This window comes from Acipenser ruthenus, chromosome 9 (genome assembly GCF_902713425.1).
Source record: "Acipenser ruthenus chromosome 9, fAciRut3.2 maternal haplotype, whole genome shotgun sequence".
Classification (NCBI taxonomy): domain Eukaryota; kingdom Metazoa; phylum Chordata; class Actinopteri; order Acipenseriformes; family Acipenseridae; genus Acipenser; species Acipenser ruthenus.
Window position 1 is genome coordinate 12,039,393 of NC_081197.1, and position 27,833 is coordinate 12,067,225.

General features: G+C 37.0%; 1 protein-coding gene across 2 annotated transcripts in view; it reads right to left on the reverse strand.

The window, feature by feature from the left end:
- LOC117407401 (platelet-derived growth factor D-like) overlaps nt 1-26,788 on the reverse strand; it is a 47,003-nt gene extending 20,215 nt beyond the window's left edge. For both annotated transcript variants that reach the window (XM_034012387.3, XM_034012386.3), the window contains exon 1: nt 25,936-26,788. In XM_034012387.3, the coding sequence (XP_033868278.1) occupies nt 25,936-26,047 (112 nt within the window). In that variant the 5' untranslated portion in view covers nt 26,048-26,788. The remainder of the gene's footprint in view (nt 1-25,935) is intronic.
- Between the last annotated feature and the right edge of the window lie 1,045 nt (nt 26,789-27,833).

Genomic DNA, 27,833 nt, shown 5'->3' on the forward strand with positions numbered 1-27,833 from the left:
ATGGATGCATGAAAATACTAAAAACTTCTAAAACAAAATACCTGTAAGTCTGCAGTATGAAAAACAGGTTGATCGCTTTGCTTTACATTAAAGATTATACAGCTATCAAGACTAAAATTCAAGGTCACTGTCACCTAGACTCTGATGCCTATAAAACTATAAGCATGACACACAATCATTTGTACATACACACTACCATACGAGCAATTCCACAATATCCCTGTCACAGGGAATATTAATCTCCTGCAGGGGGATACATATTCTGCCAACCTCTTCTGCTGCACCAGAATCTCATGGGTTGTATTTCAGTCACGTAGCCATTCTAAAGCTTCTGACATAGCACTTCTGTAAATTTGAACTGCTTAGCAAAGCTGAAAATCTACAAGCAACGTGTGCAAGCTGCATCCTTCCAGTTCTACATCTCTATGTCATTTGAAGATTACAAGAATACCACAACTACCACAAATAATCGGGATGTTTGCTTAACACATTCTAAATACGTACAAACTACAAACACCACAAATTGTTCACATTTTTTTCCATTTTTAACTAGGACAGCATGGAGCCAGCTGATTCTGTATCTTAGAACAGGGGTTATCAACCTTTTTAGCATTTTATTACCCATCACAACAGTGATAATTATAAATCACATAGCACAAATCAACCAATCGCAAGTATTTGCCAAAATTTCTGGTTACAGATGTCATCCTAGGCACAGAACACCACACCTAATTCCAACACACGCATACCTCGTACCTTTTGTAAAATGGATCCTCCTATAAATTTTACTCTTTTTCTTTACATTCTGATGAACTGGACACTAGTTTCTCTGAATAAATATATTACTAAAATCACTATAAACGTTTTAAAAACACATGTTTCTCCGGCTTCACTTTTGTTTTTAATAAATAGGCTGTCGTTAGCCAGTGGATCACCACAGACTACACACTGAGGACGAGGTTCAACACAGGCGAATCCAATTTCCAGGTAACTTTCTTCATATTTCAAAACGCTTTGTTTTTAGATGATGAGGCACCTGCACAATCCCACTCTTTTTTGTCACACCAAACCTGATTTGCTTTACTGAACAACGGTACATAGCAATGGGAACAGAACTGTCACTTAAACATAAAATCCCCTGTGATGGGTCTTTATTTAAGAAGAAGATGAAGAAGAAGAAGTGTTTCTTCTTCCAATTTACTGTCCACTACTATAATGAAAAGAGCAGTTTTCAGTGATCTATCAACAGAGTAGAGTCGACAGTAAGCTACTCTATAGTGAAGAAACTGAAATAAAACACTGTAACCTTTAAAACCACTCCAATTAACACAGTGTGACACAGGCACAAGGCCTTGTATATTGATCTCTTTATTGTCATTGTTTTGGACAGACAACTATATCAAAAATGGTTGACGCTTAAGAGGTTGATTTCCTCTGTCAAGCATTTTTTTTTTTTTAAGCCTGCATAAAATTATCCCTGGCTTTTGATAGGGCACTGAGTTTTACTTGGTTTTATCACAAAGTCTTCCCTTTTAATCCCAATTTTTTTTATTTAAATTCTATTGATTTTTTTTGTATTACTATGCAGGACAGCCGCTATAATATGGTTACCTTTATTAAACATGTTTACGGATTAATCTACTGATTAATCAACTGATGTCCACAAATTGTAATCGATTGACAGCTATAATATATATATATATATATATATATATATATATATATATATATATATATATATACTGTGTGTGTGTGTGTGTGTGTGTGTGTGTGTGTGTGTGTGTGTGTGTTTGCTCAAAAGAGCCAACTTCCCTATATATATTAGTTTAACCGGCCCCTTTCCAGGAATCCATGCGCAATGGCATAGCAGAATGATTTTCAGCAATAATTTAAGCACAGAAGTCATAAAATAAAAAGCTTACATTAGATCAAATTAGGGTACGAAAGCAGAATAAAAGGCATGGAAAATTTATGAGATTCTCAAAAAAAAAAAAAAAAAAAAAAAGGTGAAATGGATAATATACTACAAAAGTATGCAGTACTGAATATAGTCTGTTGCTGATGGAAACTTTTTTTTCTAATGAAATGACTCAATTAAATTATTCACAGTATGCAAGCTTATTACATTAGGCGCAATTTTTATACAAGCAGAACAACCTCGTATAATAATGGCTTTTTCTGCATTGCACCTAATTGGAGCCAATTACACTAGACTGCAAATGGAACGATAACATGGTCTCAATGGCGCTAGAGCAGGTCAACCAGAAGGCAACCTTGTGGCCATGTGGGGAGAGGTATGACGTGCCTTACTGTTCTGCAATCTGGCTGGAAAAGACAATCCACAAACTGTTTCTAAGGCCTCATTGAGGTGATCTTCCATATACCTAATTAGGAAATAACATGGTGGCCCAAAGGCGAAGCCCTGGTTTAAATAATAATAAAATCTTGTGTTGAAACATTACATGACATCATTGTTAACTATTCAGTTAGCTACACTTCCTTAGGCCTACATACTGCCATATAATTATTACAAAATAAAAGCGAACAGATTAACTGTTTTGTTTTACTACAATTCTCTTCTAATGGCACATTCAATCTGAGCAGCCAACAGGCAGCCAAAACTACAAAATGCTACCTCGATGAGACCAATACATCAGCTCTTCCAGAACAGAATTACGATATTCCCTGTCTACCCTGGCACACTACTGATTCCATCTGGGTGGAATAACAGTACAGGATTGTTGAAACTGATTCTGCATGGCACAGTGTTGTCAGCAATCTGGGCCATCTACTGTACTTTCAAACAAGACAGTGCATTGCTGGTACTCAAAGGTCTACACATTAAGTTACCCAAAGGAAGGAGGGTTTATAGAAGCCTGCAAATATGAAGTCACAACACCTCAAATTATTTCTAATATATAACAATGTGGTGGTGGCAGCTTTACAAAGTATCTGCCACGAAAGAGTCCGTTTTTCTGTACGATACCCTTGATTGACTTAACCAAGAGAATCACAGAATAGAACTTTGAACCAAACAATAAGGTAATATCAAATTATTAGGTCTTTATCATCCGGAAAACAAAATAATGACATGACCCCACTGTGGCAGCCATACAGGTCAAAGTGAAAGGTGCTGTTACATTTTGCCTCTCTAAAACACTTTAAAAATTAAGTTTATGAGATGAGATATTAGTAGTTGTATTAGCTATGGTGGCATATTTGCAATTCCATACACGCCACCGTCACAGGGAAGCTTAAAAAAATACTGCTAAGGAATGAGAAATGCTTGCTCTAAACCCTGTGAAATGTATTTTCTATATGATTAAACTACCATATGTGCTCGAGTATGTCGAGAAATTTAACCCCAAAACACAATCCTGAAGTTGGGGGGGGGGGTCGACTGATACACAAGCAAAAAACCCCTTATGTCAGCAAAACGTTAATGTCTGCAAAAGTCATGGCCGGTGTGTGGTTACTGCAATCCCCGTCTGTACCTAGCAGGGTTTAGGACTCAGGGGAGCCCTGTGCAGGCATGCATTCAGTGCGAGAGACATTCACATACAGTACTTAGCCACGGACCTGCACCCTGCGCCCCCCCTGCCGCTGCCAATCTACACTCCCGATTTTGTATTTTCAAAAGTTGACAGGTATGTAATAATAATAATAATAATAATAATAATACCTTTTCAATTGCGTGACCCTGCAGCATAGTGCTTCTGTGATAAACAGCAGCACATCAATTGTTGTAGGCAAGTCCTTGTTGCCCTCGTTCTCTCAAATCAAAAACGCAAACATCTCAAGATTTGGCGAAAACGATTCCGTGACATTGTCTATCTATAAAAAAATGAGCTGTCACGTAAAACACAGATGCAGTTGTACAGCCAGACCACACCACCTCCCACATTCCACTGAAATACATACTTCCATGTGGGCTAGGAAGGAAGTGGGGGTGGGGCTTGTATACTGAAATAATACTATTGTAGGCTATACAAAAAAAAACCCACACACACATGTACTGCGGTTCTCGGTAGAAGTGCTTATAAAATTGTTAATTTTGCAAATCTGCCGCTCAGACGCCGTCAGGATATCTAACATATATATTTAGGAAAACTAACACCTGAACTGCACTCTAACAACAGTTTTGATTTCAGGAGTTACCTTTTGTTTTCTGTTACACTAAACTACTTACCATCTGTTTCAATAACAAATGAAAAAAAAAAAAAAGATACCTGAATCTCGCCCTTACAATGGGGGGCTCGACTTTTACACAAGGTCGACTTTTACTCGAGCGAATACGGTAACTGGACTGTAAATCCCAAAGAATAAGCTACACAGGGCAGTATGGTAAATAGAAGCTCTTTACTACTCAAATAATGGCCAAAAGTTTGAACCTCGAACATGAACACAAGCATGTGCTTGAAAAGCAGGCACAATCCCACAGCAATGTTTTGCAATGCAGTGCAGAATTTAATTTGTATTCATTTCAATTATGCTTAACTAGGAAAATGAATCACTGACTACAACAAGTCTCACTTCTACGGGGAATAGGCTACAGTGTATAGCATCAGAGCAACACTTAAACTAGCTTTGGGTAAACCTGATAAAAAAAAAAAATCAATAATTTAAAATATAATTAACCCTCATAGGAAAATTTCTATTCTTGTTCAGTAAAGTGTTATCCAGCACACATTTTGTGGTTTTACGTCTTTTTGGATTCTCAGTAGAAGGCCTCCTAATAAGGCACCACTGTGGTGGCCCCTTCACAGTGTATGCATGTGTATAGATGTAATTGTGTATGAATGTGTATAGATGTAATGGATTGTGTATGTAACAGGTGAATGCCGGGCACAAACCAGTGGCCACTCACTTTCCAAGCCAATGTCTTAACCACTGTAATCTCATCTCATCTGCAGGGTGACACAACACTGCCCGTTACACTCTTTCCTCTTGGCTTTTACGATAGGCAGCAGCCACAAAGAAATATACAGCTTTTAACATAACTTTCAGTCTATTTTAATGATATAAACAGTGGCAAATCTACTGATGCCCTTCAAGTGTTTGGATCATTAAAAGAGACCACCTTGTTTTCTCATTTCAACATTTTTATAGTACCTTGATGTTGCAGAGCATATGAACAAACCTGGATCTACTTCACACATTACTTGCTCTGCATGAACTGCAGTGTGAATAGTAATCATGTCCTACCCTTCTAGTCTGTAAATCAGCTGTCATTTGACAGTCCAGATTGATTTTTTTCTTTAATCATCTCACTTCAAATGTAGCTTGGAAGACTAAACAGGGGATTTCTAACCTTTGAAATATAAAAAGGTGTGGCATTGTGGCTGGTGAAGAATAAATGATAGCCAGGATATTTTAGTTAGATTTTAGCTATGCATTTTACAGTATATAACTAGACTGAGTAAATGAGATGGGTATGGAATAAAACATAAAAGACATTTTAGAAACATGAAGTCATCAGCCTTTTTTCTCATTTTTCTTTGATCACCTTTCCACCCCACCCCCCATAAGAACACAAGGAAATGTACTAAGCTGATTGATATCAAAACGTTGTCAAGTTTGGTCCTGAAGGTTGCAAGTAATTCTGTTTCAGCAACATGACTAGGTAACCCATTCCATACCCTCACCACTCTTTGAGTGAAGAAGTGTCTCCCTTCCCTCTGTCCTAAGTCTATCTCCACTTCATTTCCAAACTGTGTCCTCTGATTGTGGTTTCTGTATTACTCTTAAAGTAAAGATTAGGGTTAACTGTCAACTGCTTTTAGGATTTTAAAGACCAATAATGCCCCGCCCCTCTAATTCTCCTTTGCTCCAGGCTAAATAGATTTTTGTTCTTTCTGCCTATCTTCATAGCACATTCCTGTAAGCCCTGCTGGGATTAGTCTTGCTGCTTTTGGTTGGACCCCCTCCCCCCTCCCCCTTCCTCCCTCCCCCCATTACGTATTTGGATCCTACGTTTTTGTGACTGGCATGTAACACTGCATTTGTTGACATTAAATTGAATTTTCCAAGTTTCTGCCCCAGTTCTGTATGCGGTCCAAAAAGAAGCACATTCAATCAAACAACCTTCTTCAGTGGTCTCCCCTGATAACTTATTTCATGTGACAACCATGTGATACTCGTCCATATGGTAACTGAAAGCTCATAAAGCATTATTTAGTGGTTTAGATAATACTTGCTCTGGAGAGAGCAGTTCTGCCAAATCTAATCAATTCATGTTTCACATACTAATGAATTATATGATGAGGCAAGTAAATGGCACTTACCCAATCAATTAACTAATTTAGGACCTGGTTGAAAAAAAGATCTGTACTGAAATGGATCTTGAGGACCAGAGTCGGGGAAACCACTGGGTGAGTCCATCTGCTGCTACTGTATGCAGTGATATATATATATATTATATATATATATATATATATATATATATATATATATTATTCACAGCAACAGCAGCAAGTGGACAACTAACATTATAGCCAACATGTATATTCTGTTTCATGCCTCAAAATGTCTCAAGTTGGTATCACTTCATTATTATTGCCTTCATTTTGGCCATTAACAAAAAGCTATACATTCAAATTACCCATGTATTGGCATATCACTGGATTAAGTGTCAGGGGTAGGCTGCAACCCAATTAATCACATGCTACTACATGCATACATATGTATGCAGATGGTTTATACTTCAACTGTTTTAATTGCATTGCATTTGAAAAATGAACTACTGGGTGACTGGGTAACAGGAACTGCCATTGCCAGTGACAGCAGTTATTTATCCAAAAATAAAAAAAACACAGGTTGCTGTGAGATTTAAACCACAATCTCTAGGGACTACCAAAAAACACACATACATTGAAAATGTTTATTCAATTAAGAATCACTTTTGTCAGACAGCCAGCTGAACAGAATTAGTTATGTGTTATTCAGTCGTGTATACTAAGACTGTCTGAATGTAATCCGCCTGAGACAAGCTCGGCCGCTCCCACAGTAGAATGATTGCTTGTCCATAACCTAAGCAAATGAATAGTCCTGCATTTTCAGCCCAGTAATGAAAAGCATTAGGATACCAAAAGCACCACATTCTTAACGAGACACAGGCATCACCCCTAGTGGCATTCTCCCAAAGAGAATTTAAATAATCTCTGATGCCTTTTGCTCAAAGGCGTTTTTCACTGCCTACGCAGTTAAAGTTTTTATTACTGCTTGTTAGCAAAAATAATTATAAACTTGCTAAAAAAAAAAAAAAAACTACTTGATAAACACAAGGTCAATGGAAACAGCAGTGTTCTGTGCTTTATAAAATTATAGACTGCGCTGAGAGACTGCGGTTCTGAATCTATTTATTAAAGGGCGTATAGCTAAATTAAATAATTCCATAAAACGTACATGTTGCGCTCTTCTACTGACTCTACGTGTGCAGTTTTGAAAATAATTTGATTGATATCTTATACCGTGCTAGGTGAAGAAAGCTCACCTTTTAGATGCCTTACTTTCAGGTAGTCTGAAAATATATATGTTGCTTCCGTCAAAACTGCAGATAGGATATCTATTTAGCAAACCGAAGACCATGATAGGTATGATTTACGAACAGTCTCTATAATCTTTGTACACTCATGCACAAAGCACATTCACTAGAAAGAAATGTATTGAACAGACAAGAGAGAGAGAAAGCATTTCTCTCTGGCATTAACACCAAAAAAACAGTAATACGAATAAAGTGCCATATTTTCTATGTATTGGCTGTCTGTACAAATATAATGTGTCAATAATTGGCATTGGTGTCTTTCACCCCTGACTCATCCAAGAACAGCTAACCAGCAGTTGAAAGTGTCTTATTTTAGGTAATTATTCAATCTAGCAGTTTAAACGTTCAAATTGGCTAGTGTCCTTGGACCATCTGTTTGAGGGAAGCATGTTAAGTGAATTTGGCCTTGTTTGTAGCTTATGGCTGTAAAACATAAAATGAAAGGTAAAACAGTTTGTCACGGTGGAAAAGGGCCATTTAAGTTCTTGGAAAATGAAAACCTGAATGTTCTGCTACTGATTTTTCTTGAGAGGAACATTTAGAAAACAGTTTCTTACATTTCTGAAAAAACAACAGCTAGCACATTTACTTGCAAGTTCAATCTTACTCCAATTTACAGGATCACACATTGAGCCTTCTCATTTGCACGGCCAATGAAACCTGAAGGAAAAGAGATTTTCTTCACACAAATTGAACCTGGGATGTTAAATCGCTGCAGACACCCTAGTTATTTTTCTGCAGAGTCCTACATGTTCCTAGAAGATGCAAAGCTTATGCTGTGCTGATATGAATTCAGTGAAGCAATGAGTATCGTCTGCCATGGCTTTACTTGATGTAAAGCACACCCTCACTTCAGCTAATGTGTACAATCACATGTTTTATTTATGCAGCATTCATTGTCTAATGAGACAGCAGGTATTTGTATTTCATATAACAACTCTGTAACTATAGACTTGCTCAGGATCACAATGAGTCAGTGGCTGAGGTGGGATTTGAACCGGGGACCTCCTGGTTACAAGCCCTTTTCTTTAACCCCTGGACCACACAGCCTCCCACACTTGAGCAACATACTTTACCTAAATTGCTCCAATAAAAACTCAACTGTATAAATGAGTAATTGTATGTAAAAATAATGTGTAAAAAATAATGTAATTGTATGTAATAATAATGTGATATCTGGTAACAATTATAAGTCGCCCTGGATAAGGTTGTCTGCTAAAAAATAAATAATAATAATTAAGATAATATAAGTTGGATCTGCACATTTTTTTTTTGTATTATTGTATGGATGTGTGTAGATCATTAAAATAGACACCAAATTGAAATCTGTTGACAGAAGATGATGCAAGTTTGAGAAGGCTGAGAGAGGAATTTGTTCCTGAAAATGATTTACAAACGCTAGAAGCTGGACATTCACGAAACAGCTATTGCTACATCTGTGTAACAATCGGCTGGGATACTGGAATACTACTTGATACATAAATTGGTAAATTCTACTCCAAACCATGATAAAAAACGGCATTAGCAAAAACAAACAAACACATTACTAAGATCTGGGAAGAACAAGCAGTGCTCTATTATTTATTATCATTTATTTTCTTAGCAGACGCCCTTATCCTTATCCCTTATACAATTGTTACAAGATATCACATTATTTTTACATACAATTACATTATTTATTTATTTTTTTACACATTATTTTTTACATACAATTTATGTATGTAAAAAATAATACAGTTGTTTTTTTACTGGAGCAATCTAGGTAAAGTACCTTGCTCAAGGGTACAGCAGCAGTGTCCCCCACTGGGGATTGAACCCACGACCCTCCTGTCAAGAGTCCAAAACCCTAACCACTTCTCCACACTGCTGCCCAGACTCCACACAGCTGCCCTATCCACCACTGCCTTTATGTATAAGCATGGTCCAAGTACTGTATCCAGATTGATCACGTCACAGCTCTGTATTGGTTTACTGTAGATCTTAATTGACCTCCGGCTGCCAGTCTGGACGGTTTCTCATTCATTCTTACTGACTTACAATCTGAAGAACCTTGGGGCTCCATCTCGGTTCTCTGCTTTTTATAACACCATTACTATGTGTATGTTACCTCTTGGCAATATTTCACTTTAATACATCAATGTAGGTCACATGTATTTATTGTTCTGCTGTGTATGTGTCAAGCCGAAATTAGATTTGGGATGTACATCAATCATCTGAATTCAGGAAATATGGTAATTAGTTCTCATTATCAGGTCAAACATCTTAGGAAGCTTGCTTCTTTGCTCACAATATTTGATGTCTGGATTGTCATCCTCTGCTGATGTCTGCTGCTAACAATCTTGTCATTTTTGTCCCTGAGCGATGTTTTGGTTGTCATATTCAGTCACAAAGGTTTATTCTACTAACAGAAATACTAACCGACTTCAGTCTTTCCTGGATCTCCTGGCTGTGACGATAATGCTCCTGTACATGCGATTGCATTCCTCCTGTATTCCCTAGTTCTTTCTTGCCCTTTATTCTATTCAAGACACATGCACATGTTAGTATTTCGACGTCCGAGTTTGACGTCCCTTTCAGGTTCTGACCCACAGTGGATTAAGAATGACAAGTGGGGCCTGTTTTTTATTTTTTTCTGTTACCGAATTACACCCTTTTCTGTTAATCGCTTCATATTTTACGTGTATATTGAATGTATTGTCCTCAAACACTGAAAAATAAGTTGGTTTACATAATGTAACCTTGGTACAGAAGGCTGAAGCTGAATGAAACAAAACACACACTGGTATTCAGTGTTTTTTTCTAAATGTTGTTTAGCTAAGCACACTGCTGCAGTCTGATACTGTGTGACAGATTCTGTTCAATACGTCATTGCATAGCAAGGGAGGAATTAGATTGCTCTTTACCTTTAGAATGAAGAAACCTTTTAACTGGTCTTCCAGCAGAGCAGATTTTGTGATATGCTGGTAATACTGTGTTAAACAGATTGATTGAGTTGTCATCAGGTGCTTTGTAGAGCTTAACCAGCATTATATCACAGACAGATGCTTTTATATTTCTAAATGACCACTTCAAATTTAGATCACAGATTCTGAAGCTCTTGTTCACAAGTTATGGTGGGCAAGCAGCCAAGATCTGCACAGTATTCTGCGCTGCACGCTAAAAACATTTGTTTTCTGAATGGTATTGTGCAACTGGCTAATTTCTTTAAGAACTCTACATTATCGGTTTCCACATATCAAAGAGTGTCTAGGATTGTTTTTCTCCATGTACAGACAAACCCCTTTCATTGTAGCTCTTCTTGTAGTACCTGGTTTGATTTTACCATCAAATCTTGCATATTCATCTCCTGCTGCTTATTGGCTTCAGTCCAACCATCTCCAAGCCAAATAAACTAACGGCACCACATTGTATTCTTCCCCAATGCCTCTATCCATTCCAGCCCAATGCCATATCCCTCTTCCATCTGTTCTGCTGGTGTTTCCAAAGCTTAGTCTACACGATAATACTAAACAAGCAAGAGAATTCAACAGTGTAGCAGTGTTTTATTTTTTAATCTTTTAGTCTGGCTAGGACTAGTTGAAAATCAGCATGAAACAGATGTTCCAGACAGAGGTCATAAATCACATTCATGGGGTCCAATCTGTCAGTTTCAGGGCAGTCATCAGCATTTTGGAGGCTAGTTTTCTGTAGCTGGTGTATCATGATCAATCTGGCTGCAGGTTGTACCACCACCATGCAATGTAGAGGGCAGATTTACTTCTGAAGGACGTTGTGCTTTTTTTATTTCCACATCTTTGCTATTATCTACATCTTTTCATTTATAAAATACAGTATTGTGTACAATTTAATTGTTTTCTGCATATACTCAGGTTTTAGTATTCTATATAGTTTACAAATGTATTTATTTATTAATAGCATAGCATACACAATGTGCACATTATAAAACATGTGTAGGTTATAAAAAAAGATCTAGCCCATGGCACCTCAGCCATGCATGTTACACACAGGAAGTGACCTATACATAGGGGGCTGGTTACATTACGGCAATGCGTGACTGCAAACATCTAATTTGTTTCACAACTGTATTGCTTTTATTAGTATACAAAAATATCTTGCAGTATTAGGCAATATGATGCAGCATACTGCACTACTTTGGAGCCTTCGAATGCAGTGTTTTGTAATAGTATTTACTAAAAAGTATGGGATTTTTCAGTACCACTGCAAGATGAATGAGTTAAAAACTGCAGAATTAGTTTTATTGTACTTTTCTGTTGTTACTTACCCTATGGTGTGAGATCTCATTTACTTGGTTTTCTGATTTCCAGGATGGTAACCATAATCCATGAATAAGCTTACTGGAGAAATGAAAGTCATGTCTAAACAGAACAAAAGGGGTGAGCAAAAGCAATTGAAGAGCTAGTTTGATGTACAGACAGAAGATAATGATTCCTTGTTAAAATTTTACTTGGTGTACAGACAATGGCAGTACTGCTGATGATAATGGCAGTATTCATGTGTTAAATAAACTATCATACATTTGTATTAGGTTTTATTTATCTTATAACCCACAAAAAAGTTAAACAAAAATCCTTCAAAAGAAGAATATTCATCTGGTTTCATTTCCCCAAGTAATTCATCACGCTGTAACACAAAGCTTCAAAGATGGTAACATATTCATGACACTGTTTCGCATTTTCACACCTATGTATTATTACTCCCTTACGAAATTAGTTTTATACCTAATCTGCCAGAATGATTATTTTATCTGAGTGTAGTTTTCATATTCAATAATAGCAAACAGTTCAACCACTGAAAAACTGCATTTTATAAACGATATTTGAAGGTTATTAACAAGGAACAGCAGTTTACCACTAGTATTGTAAACCTTCATGTCATGCTAGAAAGTGTAGTTTTTATTTTTTATATATATAAATGTCTTATGTTCTTAAAACACTGTCTTGCTATAACCTGTGCGGTTATTATAGACCGGGTTCTATTTGCCAATAACTATAAACAGAAGCAAGTGTTTTACAGCAGATTTGCTCAAGTTTAAGAGACATCTCCAGCATGAGAAAAAAATACATGCTTAAAAGTTTACTTTATTTACTGAATGACTGCTCACCCTTTTACTAACAAACTGCACATTGAATGAGCTGTGATGAATGCTAGTAATAACATTTACATTCCAGAAGAGGTGAACTTCACCATTTCTTTTGGTCATGTTTAAGGGATCATCTACAATTTCATATTAACAAATTTCTTACATGTTTAATATCCAATTATGTGCGTATAATTCTATATGGTTATTTCTGATTTGACCACATTTTCCTGGTTTATTGACTTATGTCCTTTTTCAGCCTCTGAAAAGCTTCTGAAAAAACGACATGCACAATCTGATCAAAAGGTTAAATCAATTCCTTCAACCATATTGCAAACAAGGAAGTTAAGTGCAAAATCATTACAAATACTATCGTAAAGGATTCTAAAGCGAACCTTACCAATTTGGATTTTGTCTCTCTGTGACCAAGCCAGAAAGATAAATGGCTGATTGAGTGATATTTTTGTATGTATTATTATATATGTTAGAATCCGATATCCGACCCCAATGGCTTGGAGTTCATTGTCAATGATTAAAAATATGACCCCATCGGTGAAGTTAAGATGAGTGTAAGGGTTTAGGCTTTTGTATTTATCCACAATCCAAAGCATAATTCTACTTGGGATTCACAGTAAAAACTTACTAATAAGGCCGGATAAGAGACCAACACAATGTGTTCTTAATAGGAGGTAACCTTACTAGTTAGAGAGTTCACAATTGAAATACAATAAAATGTCTACTACAGTACAGTATTTTGATATAATACTGATTTTTTCCACTGAGGGTTCATTCTTTTATCCCTCATATTTGTGCTCTGACAAGATGTACAGTATACGATAGGCTGCTGTTAAGTGTTGCAGTCATGCACTTTTACTTCTATGGCATTGTAAAGTTATGCATATCAAGCCATGCTGCATCTCAGTCCAGGTTCAACTTAAGAAAACTTTAGGGCCATTCTGGTTACCATTCTGCCCTGCCGAGCTTTGTAAAAAAAAAAAAAAAAAATGATAACGGATGCTTCAACAACGTCTCAATCTCAATCAATGTGTTTTTTTTTTATATAATAAAAATATAACAAACTATTTGTTTCTTAGATTTGTGCTAAAATACCCCAATCGAGAATTCTACAAATGTAAGAAATGCTTTAATTACTCAATAATTCATCAAAGTACTTTGTAATGAGTTTTATTTGGGCACTCGATTACAGTGCTCTGATTAAAGCTGAACTAGCAAGAGTTTTTTTGAGGTTTTAAGTAAATACTTACAGATACTGTCCAAGTCACGGCAGCTTCCCCAAGCCTACTTATCCATTAGCAAACTGCCCGTTATTAAATGAATCCTAAAAGCAGATGTTCACTTGCATCAAGATAAAGAAAAATCATTATTCTTCATCATGCTGTTAAACACAGACTTGTGCTGACTAGGCAAGAGACACACAAAGACACTGGACTTCAGCTAGTTAACAATGCAATACATCTCCTTTAACAAACACACAGGTTTAGAAAACAAAAAGTGAATGGGCAGGGAATATTGTTGGCTTTTGTTTGTTATTGTGTTACATGGAATTGGATTAAAGCTCATTTTCACAAAATAAATCTAAAGAAGGTATGCATCGCGAAATGAAATCTGCACACAGTTACACATGCTATTGTGTTGTAGTGTTCTTTTTTTTATTGTCCTTAATAGATCATTACTGTTTTGCTGTAGAACTGAAATTATTATCTGGGACCGAATCAAATGAATACATTAGATCAATGGTTTCCAGATTGTTTAACGTGTCGTGTCCCTAATGATTCCCCTAATCAGTTGGGAGAAAGAAGAAAAATGTGCCCCTCTTAAACATATGGTCTTCTGGTCCAGTGTAACAAAATATATTTGGTAGAAAATACTGCATGATATAATGTTTAATCATTAACGTAATGTTGCAATGGTTGTTCGGATACTGAGAAAGCAGGCTTCAGTAAAAGCTAACACGTATGTGTTTCTGAATATGGCTGTCAGATAAATAAGCAGACAGGACGAGAAACATGCAAGGTGAGTGACTGTGGTGCGCTGATCTGAAAACAATGGCTTGTAAGACAATTTGAGGGATTTCAAAAATATAATGTATCCGAGGTGTCCCATTCAGAAAATCACCCACAGTTTACCCAGGAAACCTTGCATCCCAGGTCAGATATGCAGTACAGGATGTTGTGTTAGCATTGTATAATGCTAACATCAATCAATAGGAACCCCCATTTCTTGTAGAAGGTTTTTCATAACTGCCCTCATTTTTATGGTGTGGTTTAATTATCTGAGTTCTGCTGGTCTTTACCCAGCTCTGAGTAGACAGTCCACAAGGCAAAACTCATCATTGAAACTGAAATAAAAAATTATGATGCAAGATGTTCATTCACCTTCTTGGACTTAACTCAGTTAGAACCACAAATACTGTACACAAATTCCATATGTTTATCATTTTAACTCTGTTTCTATTTTCCCATACTACATTTCGGAGGTCCCTGTTGAGTTCAAAATGATCTGGAATGGAACTCATGTGTCATAAATCCCTTCCCTGCTAAGTTTACTCAGAAAAGTATTATTCACACCAACCTCGTTCCACAAAGTTTCCAAGATATCTAATTTCTACAGAGGGGGTAAACCCATTTCAAACCCTTGTTAGATAACATGCTGTGGTGTTTAAGTCTATGAATCCTCACTTTTGTTCATTAGGATGCAGGATGGGTACTGTAGAGAGCTCTGCTCGAGGGGAAAGGAAGGAGTGATGTGTCCTCCTTTACAGCACTTAATGGGACATGGGGCCTTGTTTATTGATTGCAAATCCATGTAAAAGAAAGGAAATGAAATATATGTTTTAATTACATTTTGCGAAAAGGAATCAATTATTTTAGCAAAATTAGTCTTTTTTCTAAGGTGTGCAGTGCACTTTATAACATTTTTTTTTTTTTTTTTCTTACCAGGTCAATGGGCATACTACAACATACAAGAATGTGTTAGCTTGCATAAATCTATAGCTGCTTGGGCCACAAACATGTTAACATCCACTGTCACACTATAAATTATGTCTCTTGTATGAGTGCCAAAAAGATAATATTATGTATCAGTTATATAATTTTCAGTTCAGTGATTGTGGAACTTGGCAGATAGATTAACTTTGGGCCACACAAATGGTCAACAGGCAAGAATTAAGTTATTTTAATAAAAGAGAAAGACATATTGCACAATGTAGGGCTCCTGATTCAGTGAACTGTATAGTCATGTTTTGATTCTTTTAATAACAGAAACAGCTCACAGTGTGTGTGTGTGTGTGTGTGTGAGTGTGTGTGTGCTTGCACACGAATCCAAAACAAGAATGTGTTAAAAGATGAGGATTTGGAGACAGTTTTAAATGTGTACTTTATTTTGGTGAAGTCAAGTTTTTGTCTATGAAAGGTGGCGCTCTGAAGAAAGAGTTGTTTCTGTGCAAAAAAAGTGTGTGAAGTGTTAACTATAGATGTTTACTAGCAATTAAACTAACTTGCGCATGTTCGGTAAGCTGCAAGAACCGGTAGCCGAAGCTCCCCAAACCATTCTTCTTCAAATGATCTGTGCAGTCTGACTCTGGAAATGATTTCTAGCAAACGTTCTCCGTGACAATGACTTATTACTGTACAGTGCCCAATGTAACCTTTCATTTTAACAAGCAGATGTCCGGATGGACACAAGGATAGGATAGGAGGATGGGTGGTCTATAATCCTACCTGGTCTGACACTAATTACAGTATTTACATCAGGTACAGACCTTACTTAAGTTTTCCTAAATGTATTAATTCTTAATTTGTGAAGTTGGCTTTCCTACTGGAAAAAAGTGCTTATGACTTTTTTTTTTTAAAAGCAGTCTCATCTTAAAACTGCCAAACCAGAACAACACTGAGTACTCAGCATAAGCACATCAGGCAGTATAATAACCAGAACGATCAGGAGTTTCTCTATTTATGATATGAAAAATTTGTATAAAAATGAGAATCAAATGGGCAGCTCACAGGGGGATGCTCATGTTTGAAAATACACATCCTAACTAGCAATTTGAGTTTTTGTAAAGAAAAACAAAGCATACCCAGGGACATAATGTAAAGGGGATGGCATATCTGATTGATTTTTTTTACTGTACAACACTGACACTGGTAAAAGAACTTTATTGAAAGAATCATAGCTGTGTAAGTATGTCTAGCATATAATCCTGCAAATATGAAGTCACTTCCTCAAGTGGTTTCTGAGATGATACTTTGATACTGTAGAGCACAGGTTTTCAAACTGTGGGGCACAACAAGGTTATTGGGGGGGCACCAATACCTGATCGGAAAATACTTTTTTCTGACTTCCTGGCGATTGTAAAAGCTCTGTGGTAAATGGCAGACTCGGTGGACCTCCAGGATGATTGACTCAATCAACTACCCCCTGGCAAATCTGACCAATCCCCATCCATAGAGCTTGTGTCGTTTCAGACCTATCATAGCTCAGCGACTCCACTGCCATTTACTCTATTCATTTGAAATGTTGCACCTTTCCCAGCTGCACTGTATATTGGTAGAACCTACAGCACGCTGAAAGCTACAATATTGTAGCGACCCGGCGATTTCCATTGTTGCAGGACTTATTGACTGTGCCATTTGTTTGTCTTTTATGTTTCTGTATTACATAATGTTTTGCTGCGCCACGTCAATAGCTGGGGGTGGGGGGAGTGTTGGTTGTAAGTCTATCCGTGTTCACCAATCCTGGACATGCATTTGTACCCCCAGAATACAGGCGGGAGATAGGGGTCCGAATGGCATGCCCAGGATTGGTGAGGGCAGATGGAGGGCACAGTTTAATGCGAAGAGATAAATAGGAGTGCGTGTCTGAGTGCAGTTCTGCGAGACTGTGACAGAGTCTGTCTCAGTGAGAGTGAGAGGTAACCTGGAATTCAGCACAGAGAGATAGGTCTCTATTGTTTTGTTTTGCTTTGGCGTGGGCCTTAATTGTTTATTTGTCCTGTGCTAATAAACTGCTGAATTCGAGCACAGAGCTACTGCCTGTGTGGGGCCTGCTTTCATTTTACACGCAACGTTACAATATGTTGTTTTAGGAAAATTATAGTTTTCTAAATATTGCACTGTTTACTAGAAGGGGGGCACAGCAAAAAAAAGTTTGGGAACCCCTGCTGTAGACGCAGAAGCTTTATAAAAAATATGGAAACAATAGGGTGATTTTTTATTCTAGGATACCCATGATCAAACTTGGCCTAGAGAATAAGAGAATACAGTTCTATTCTGCGTATGAAGCACATATCTCGTTATCATGCGGAAACCAAAAAGTAACGTCACCCCATTATTGTACAAATAGTACCGTTATATTTTGCCCATTTCCGAAATTAAAATGGCGGAGGCAAGGGATAACAAAAATATATAAGCCCCCCTTCCAGGAAACTTAAAAACCATGCCCCATACATGTGCTTATGTTTACCTTTGTTTCTAAAGGGACTTTACCTCTTCTCAGTATTTTTGGCACACTTATTCCAATGATTCTTATTACTGAATTCTGCAAAAAAGCTTTAATGCTTTCTGCTCCGTTAGACTGATGAGATTGGGTACATACAGCCAGGTTATCACTGTAAGTGTCAACACCTTAACTAAAACCCAAATGATTTCACTTTGATGTGAAATAAACTATGAACTATTTTACTAAGCCATCTGCACACTTGGAGGAAGAGCAACCAACTGGTAATGCCATAACGCACATGACCAGAAACACCTCACTAAAAAAAAAAGAAAAACCTTCCTACTATTCTCTCTAAATGTGTTTGTTTGGATCAGCATTTACAAACTACAGCATTCCAGAAAAAAAATATTTTATTTCTAAAAGCTCAATTGACCACTAGGAGTGTGCAACTGATTTCCACCTTCTCTGCAACCGTGACTTAGAAAATGGAAACTCTATAACATGGACAGAGATTACAGTTGCACAGCCCTTGTGGCCATTTTTGGAAACAACTCAATTAATCATTTAGAAGTGGTTGAAAAAAGTTATTTTTAAATTTTTTTATTTTTTTGCTGAATACTATAGATCAGTGGTTCTTAAACTTTTTTGTTCACGGACCACCTGATTTTTTATACCAGCGGACCAGACAATAAACAGTCTAGCTTACTGAAAAATAAGCACCTAAAAAAATCATTGTAATAATAAGAATAACCGTAGATTACCTTTCTTTGTTTTAATGTGGTAGATGGGTGCATTTCTGTGAGCAAAGCTATTTTAAAATTAGGGGTTTTAAAGAATGGTTCTAGTTTCCTTTTCATAGCGAATTTACAGAGAGGAAAAAAAATGGATTCTATGCTTCAGTGCGTAATTCGACTGGTCGAGAGTAGGCTACTCAATTGTGTTATGTTAGCCTCCATGCTGGTCTCAATCGCTCCATAAACAGTGCTGACATAAACCGCAATGGCAGCCTGTTAGTGCAAGCACTTAAAATGCTAATAATGTATTTTTGTAATGTGTGGATAGTGAACTTTGTCTTTGCCTCCTTTTTCTGTATCTTTTCATTATCAACAAAAATACATGACTGGCATTTTTAAATGCTTGGTCACTAACAAGGCTAACATTGCGGGTTATGTCAGCTCTGTTTATAGAGACCAGCACGGAGGATTCATTCATTTTAATTAATTACAATAAATGGAAATGCTGAAAACCTCCAGTTTAATGTTTACAACACATAGAACCTTGTTTGATGGACTATTTTTTCTCCAAAGCGGAAGGATATATATAATAAAATTGTTTGTTTTTTTGAAAAACACACTCCAGGGCTTGTGTGTTGTGTGGCACTAACATATGGCTTTGTTGGTTGAAGGCACTTCACTTTGTGCCTCCAACCCCAAATCAGCCTTATGTTAATGCAACTATCCCTTACTTTACAAGCGGCTGTGCACGTGAGCGCAATAGACGCAAACTCTCTAGTAAAGAATACATTTAGACACTCCAAAAGATATTCTCAATGCATGCATTTTCTTGCGTTTGTAATTGAGTTTTTAAGGTCTCAAATTTTGGGATCTATAAACTATGCTGCCGCTTCCTTTCCATAATTATGTAACATTTCCACAGACCACAGATTGAGAACCGCTGCTATAGACAGTAAGCAGCATAGTTATTAACTATCAAAACAGAAACAACAATACGACTTATGGAGAACCTACATTAAACAGGTAAGAAGTGAAATATTATGAAAATGCAGATGGCACAACGTGACAACAATAACACCGAACATTTACAATCTTAAAAAGTCTAAAATTACCATTAACAAGAACTATTCATTTTATTTACTTTCCTTTTGCTCACCTTGCATACAATTATACTTTTCCCTTTTTGTTATGAAGGAGACGTTTAGTCTGTGGGCTGACCCAGATTTCATGTGTCGGAAGAAGACTTGCCAACTCTCAGTGGGGTGTGTATTCTGGCACGCTTGTTCTGACACACTGCTGCGCAGCAGGTTTTGCTGCTAAGACCTAGGACTGGGGAGGAGCGAGGCAGATAATCATAAACACAGGCTTGCTCCAATTAGGATCCATGCGGTAATCTCTGCTTGGGAGTGTGAGTGAGGGGAGTATTGCTGGGAAAAGTCCTTCAGTAGCGCTTGACTACAGGAAAACATTGAAATGATAAAATCAGTAAACGATACATATTTTTCACAAGCTCTTTAAACTCTTAAGCATTTTGCCATTGGGCCTATAAGTTAATGAATTATTCTAATACATTCCCAACATCCAGGCACATCTTGTTGTATTGACGTGTGTAATTATCAGCAACATCGTGTCACTATACTTGACCTGTATCTTGTCCACAAAGAAAACTGTATTTCAACATGTCAGATTAAGCCACAGTATTTCCGATTTCTCTTTAAAGATTAAAATCAGCAGGCAAAATACTTTTTCAGTAGACAGAACAGTAGATAATTTTACACCAGTTTTCCCTTTAGAGACAAAATAAGTATTGTATTCAAAAAATAAATATTAAACATGGACAAGAACAGAATACAAAATGCCTCAGCTTCATCAGATAATATGTCCTGGCAATGCCCCAGTTACCCAAGGGCTTTGAAATATTGAAATTCTCTAAAGCATTAACTAATCACCAATTTCAACTGTATACTATTATTGCTCTTGGAAACAATGTTCTGCTGATGGCTCGATTAAACTAGAAATGACCTCTTTATCACTGATCTCCTAGATTTTCTTTGGTATAGAAAGCAAAAATAACTGAGTACATTATTTTGGTAAGACACATTTATCCCACTTAGCCACCAGACACTGCTAGCCTTAACTTGAAGAGCATGTGGAATGTGTATTATAAGTTATAAAATGGCTTTCTTATCTTAGTGGATTTTAATGTAACTTTAAAATTGCTGCTTTTGTATTATGTGCATACTGTTATTTAAATGGTTTGACTTGGCAGTTGTATGTGTGACATGCTATACAAATATATTGTGGTTTGTTCTTTTTCTGCTATGTACTGTACAGTGCTTGGCGTTACTTTTGTATAAAAAGTGCTATATAAATGCAACACATATATAAATATATAACACATTACTGATAAACATTTATTCAAAACTCAGAAATACAAAATCAAAAAAGCGATTTTTTTTTTTTTTTAACAGTTTCCAAATTTATCACAGCCAGCTGTGTGACTAAGTTTATTGTTTTTTGTTTTCAAGTAAGAAAAAGGCATCTCTTTATCAAAACTAGGCAATTTTGGTATGCAACACTAAAGCACTGATTTATGCTGTACTTATACATAGTTTTACTGATAGGTATTACATTTTTTAAGCATTGGTAGCCATAATTACAGAAAGTTTAATAATAACATCCTTGTTCGGCCTTATTGTTACAGCACAGTTGAAAATCGGGCTCATGGTACTTGCTTTCCTTCAAAGTAAATGGTACAGTACAGCTGCGTTACTTTTTAAAAGGTTACACACTTGGGCCGAAGCCAGGGTACAGACAAATCTGGGCTGCACTTGTTTTACTGAAAGCTGGGCGCGTGCATTGTGTTATTTGACAAGATGTTGCACCGATATTTAATACCATGCATGTGGTGACACAACGGAATGTTTACACAGACCTCCTAGAACTTTCTGGGAGGCTGTTGCCAACACCAGCTCTCTATAAACAAAGCCTTGGGCCTGAACAACGCACTGCAGTTCCCTTGAATTCAAAACTACCAAAAAATGCTTTACTGTTAAATGTAATGTTTCCATAAAAAGGCAGTTTTGAGACTGTGTAAACCCCTACACAATAAAAAAAAAATTCCCATATGAACAATATCTGTATCTAAGAAGGCAAAATACCTTTCTGTCAGCAGGAATAACTCCAACACATCGCATGAGTAGTGTTGGGATACCTGACAATGTACCACTTTTATGTTTTCAGGATTTGAATTATATATTTAACTGTAGAGAAGCCTGAATTGTATTTCCTCCAAAGCAATGGAAATAACACAGGCGACGAGAAAGCGTACAGTACCTGGCACATTATAATAAACATTTCAAAACAACTGTATTTACCACCTACTTGACATTCATTACCCATTTCTTGTTAGAAATGACCAGAAATCAGAACCAATAATGTGTTTCATGGGATATAAATCACGAGCTTGGGGTGACTATTGAGCTTTTTCTAACTGTTATGTTCAGTTCAGCTATTATTGCATTGCTGCCTGTTCCCTCTTGACAAGTTACCTTGGTAACTATGTATAGCTACTCTCCGGTTCAAAGTGGAAATATAAATGTGAAATGCCAGCAGAATTTAACCATTAAATTGTCAAAACATTTGTAGATTGTGGTAAAAAAAAAAAAAAAAAATCACTCCCTTTTAAAGGTGTAACTGTTTCTTTGATTCTGCCTGGTGGTAGAATATTGTACCTTACAACCTACAAATTGCTCAACAATTGAAATCAAAACAATATCTTCTGTTTTAAACAATAATCCACAATAATAATAATAATAATAATAATAATAATAATAATAATAATAAACTAGAACTGCCAGGCAGTTTTACGGCTCCCAAGCCCCAGTACCAAACACTTAAGAAGCGGGTTTAGTTCTTGATATTTGACAAGTTTGAAATAACTAACTTCACCAGTTCTCCAGAAGAAGATTTTGAAAGTTTGTTCCAAAAAATGCATCAGGCAGCCATCTTGGTTCACGCACAAACACAACGTTTGAAAAAGTCAATTGTACTGACACAGGCATGATGGTTTTCAGGTTTGGAGTTAATCAAGTAAACTGTTTTTAAACTGAAGCAGTTTTAAATGCAAGACGTAAATGTACGTCTGGCGGCCATATTGTTTTTACAAAACATCACAATTTTGATATATTTGTATTCCATTGTCACTGGGACGATGCCTACCAAGTTTGGAGTTTGTTGGTCAAGCGGCTTTCAAATAAACGCAGTTTGCTGTTAGGGGCGCATTTCAGTAAAATTTGTGGCAGACATTTTGATAGTAAACTTTATCGCAGCAACTTCTGCTTCGCAAACTTGAAGTGAGTTTGGTTGCTGATGATATATGCAAAGTGTCAGATCAATCACTTCACCGGTTCCCAAGAAGAAGATTTTGAAAGGTTTCTAATGGTCTGGTCAACACCTCTGCTTGTGTACTGACAAAACAATGTGAAACAATGGGTAACTGTTGGAAAGTGAACTCACTGTATGCCTAGTTTATCTTGAATTGCTTCTCTTTACTAAATCCCAGGCACCTACAAGGAATTCTGCCATGTAAGACCCTTAAACTTTAAAACCCTAAGCCTAGACTGTGAGGTTAACTCCCTGGATTGGCTACATGTGAACACAACCAAAGAATATTAATTAAATGAAATAATTTTAGAGTTGTGGTCACCAATAGGACGAGAACCTTCCCCCAGAGGGACGACACCATTGCAGAGGTAGAGGAGGGGAAGTTATGGAGCAAAGAAATTGAGACAAAGGGAAAGGCTCAGTCTGAGTTTAAATAGGGGACTCCTGAATTGATTTTGACAAGGGGGTGACACAATTGATGTGGCTCCCAAAACACAACAAGGCTTCAAATCAATAAAACAATGTCAAATTCATATCCTCAAAATTGATCAATATTGTACAAGAAAGAGTTGAATTAAAGAAAATTAAAGAACCATGCCAGCTATGTTCACTGACTCTATTGTTTAGGGAATAAATGAAGACCATACGGCAAAAAAAGAAAATCAATACATACATACAATGTATTGTATGTATGTATTGTATGTATGTAACTAAAAGTGACAGTATTCCACACAATATTTCCACATATGTGAGCAATGCCGTATTTATTCTTTATATACACTACAGTAAAGCTCATGAATCCAATGGTGGCAACTTTGTTTTGCAAATGGTATTAAAACAGATGATTTCAGAAGTTCAAACAAATCACATCACTGCACCTTTCTTTTTTTTTTTTAATCATTGGATTATCATGAAATTCTCTAGAAATGCTTTTCAGATTAATATGTAATGGCAGATATTGTGCTGCTGTATGAAGAATGACCCTCAGTTAATAAGTCAAGTGTATGGGCAAATGCCAAGAGGATAATCAAGGCTGATTGACTGCAATTAGAGAGCTATTAATATCTATAACAAATTGAATTACAGATGCACAGCTGTTTCACTTCGGAAATCGCAGGATCTACAGGGCTGTATGGAAAGACAAGCTCAAACCAGAAAACCTCTTTTGACACCACTTTACTCAATGTATAAGTAATGCCAGCCCAGCTTCAACTTAAATAACTGCTGGAACATCCTGGTCATAGAAGCCTAGTGCACGCTACTCCCAGCAGGTGTCTAATAGATGTTTTATGGTCACCTAAAATACTTATGAAGCACAGTTCAAAACTATGTTAAGAGGTCTTACCCAGACATGTCTGAAATGACAAAGAGAGTGCAACACATTAACCTGATAAAAATGTAGCGAGATTGGTTCTTCAGTTACATACTTAATAATCAAATTGGGAGGACTGAGGACTGACACTTCTGTAGAATACAAATCACATGTGTGGTCCAACAGTTAAAGAAAAGGGCTTGCAACCAGGAGATCCCCAGTTCAAATCCTGGCTCAACCTCTGACTTGTTGTGTGACCCTGAGCAAGTCACTTAACTTCTTGTGCTCTGTCTTTCGAGTGAGATGTTGTTGTAAGTGACTCTGTAGCTGATGCATAGTTCACAAGGCCGAGTCTTCTGTAAATTGCTTAATAATACTATACTTGGTATTGTCCAGGCAACCAGGAGACAATTAAATCAAGCCAAGTTATGGTGAGTGATTGTTGGTGAAATTATGACAGCTGCTGTGTAAGTTAACATTCAATTGTTTGCATAATACACTGGATTTCACCATTATACAAGTATTTATTTTTTTGTCCTATTTTGGTGTATGACTAGAAAATATACTCGTGTTTCTTATTATCAATTACTGTATAATTACTTGCTTATATATACACTAAAATGCTACACAGAGAAGAGAATAGTGTTGGAATCTTTGGTCGGGAACATAATTCCTCATTTTAGTTTTTGCCATTTGACTCACAGGCTAGCAAGAGTATCTGTCTGTCGGGTTCATTGTCCAGAAATGAAGACAAGTGTTAGTTTCAGTGACTTTCTTTTTTTAATTTAGCTTGCTTTGTTGAACACTCTCCCTAGCCAGCCTGTGGTTCTTGTTATGGATTTCATACATTAGACTAACCTTCACTGAATTCTAGGGAACCCTTTGTGAAAAATAATATAGACTCGTTCTGTATCTGCTTTATCTATTGTTTGAGCAACTATTTTCTGCTCAATGAGCAATTATACATTTCCAAACAAAAACTGTGTAAATCAAGTTAGAGTGACTCATCCCTCCACGCTATTTGGCATGACAATAAATGTATGGCAGTTAGTTAATTAATTTAAATTAATTAATTAACTAAGTGGTATATTGCATTATACAGTGTTGTATAATTATGATTATGCTTAAATTATATCACATTGTGCACGAGCGAACATATGACAGTATTGTGCCTGCTGTCTCAAGTCAGTAAAATACACGGTTAATTTATATCACCTAAAACAGTCGGTCAAAAGTCAGAAGGGAAAAAAAAAACACCTTTTGCAGCACTGTTGTTGCAGATATTCCAACAGGAGTCGCCAGACAGCCGCTGCAGCAGAAATCATACAAATTGAAGTCGAAATATACGCATTTATACATGCATCTATCTATTATACAAGTACAGTTGGTAGGGAGAAAAACTTACCTTCTCGCCTTATGTTTGAAGATCGTAAAGATTTTATAGATCCGCCTTGGGCTTCAATGCCTTGATGGCAATAGTTCGCAAGAACTATTACTAAAAGCACTGATAATTGCATTGGGAACGTTGATATTATTTTCGATGGCAACCACTTTAAATAGTAAATCCCAAATGGACTTCTTTAAAATTCTTCAACTTCTTTAACCTTGATAAGTATTTGTTACCGCAGTGATTGGCCTCAAAAGTTTGGTCCAACTTTTTGCATAATTGCTCCTTTGGTTCCCTGCAGAAAAGTAGCTCAGCAATGCAGTGCTTAAATCTACCACAGCAGTAACAACAGGTTGATGTATTTTCACCAGCAGTCATACAGAAAGAAACGGCGTGTAATTTCTGTATGAGATGTTTTGTTTTTTTTCAAGACGGCTTGTATTTCCAAAGGGATACTCGCATGACTCAAGCTTTTAAAACATTAGCACACACATTTAAATTAAAGAGACGTTTTTTTGTTTGTTTGCGAAATCTTGCAGCATCCAGAGTTTCCAATCTGAAAAGTGAAACAATATTTGCCTGCTGCCTGTGTAGAGTGACCAACAAGCACAGATCTCGGAGGATTGTGTGCGCCCACCCTGAAAAAAAAAGGCGAGGAAATACACGCTGGTTAAAACGCCTGAGGAAACTTCATTTTGAGGCAGGATAAACAAAAGGAAAAGCCAGTGGCTGAGTGTTCACGTTCTAAGGAAAAGAGGTTCACGTAGGCAGACCGTGTTTTTGTTTTCTTCTTTCTTTTTTGCCCGATGTTCTGGTACTGCATGTACAGATAAAGCCTGTGTGTACTGCTGCACAGGCAATGACTCACAGTTGTCAACAGGCACAATGTATATGTGCCGTATACTTATCTTGAGAAAAGTTGGAATTAGTTTCCTTCATCACGTACTTATTTGCTATTTATTATTAATATTTTTTTCTTTTTTACAAAAATATGTTTAAGGCAGGAAGCTTTTCATTGAGCAGTAGTAGGCATAATTTAGTGCCACATGCAGACAGCATTAAACATGAACCCCCAATTTAAGTTTACTTGAAGTTGTAAAATGTCATGGCTGTTTTGTAATTTTGTCATACACAGAACTGGAACAACCTGGTATTATGAACTGGAACACACGACTTTGTGTGTATGCATACATGTATTAAAACATATATGCAAGGGTTCCAATACATGTTATGAATATGCACTTCAGTTTACCAGGCCAGGAATAATATATATATATATCCTGGTCTTTTCCACGCACCCCCTTATATCCCCTCGCTCCCTCCGCCCCTTACTCAGACCCCTGCCCCACGTCTTTCACGCCAAAAATGCACCCCAATTCCCCTACACACACATCCACAACATGCAACCCCTGCACGCACACACACAGTACAATGCAACCCCCTGCACGCACACACACGCACAACATGCAACCCCTGCACGCACACACACAACATGCATCCCTTGCACACACACGCACAACATGCATCCATTGCACACACAACACATGCAACCCCTGCACACGTACACAACATGCAACCCCTGCACGCACACACACAACATGCAACCCCTGCATGCACACAACATGCAACCCCTGCACACACACACACACAACATGCAACCCCTGCACGCACACACACAACATGAAACCCCTGCACACACACACACACACAATACAATGCAACCCCCTGCATGCACACACACAACATGCAACCCCTTGCACGCACACCCACCCTCTACATTATCCTGATTCCCCCGATTTAATTGTCGGATGCAGTATACATATATTTCTTTAGCTGTTTTAATTAACATTTAGTAAATATGCATCATTATTTTTATGCAATATTTACATTTAAGGGTGATTTTCTATAAAAGTGCA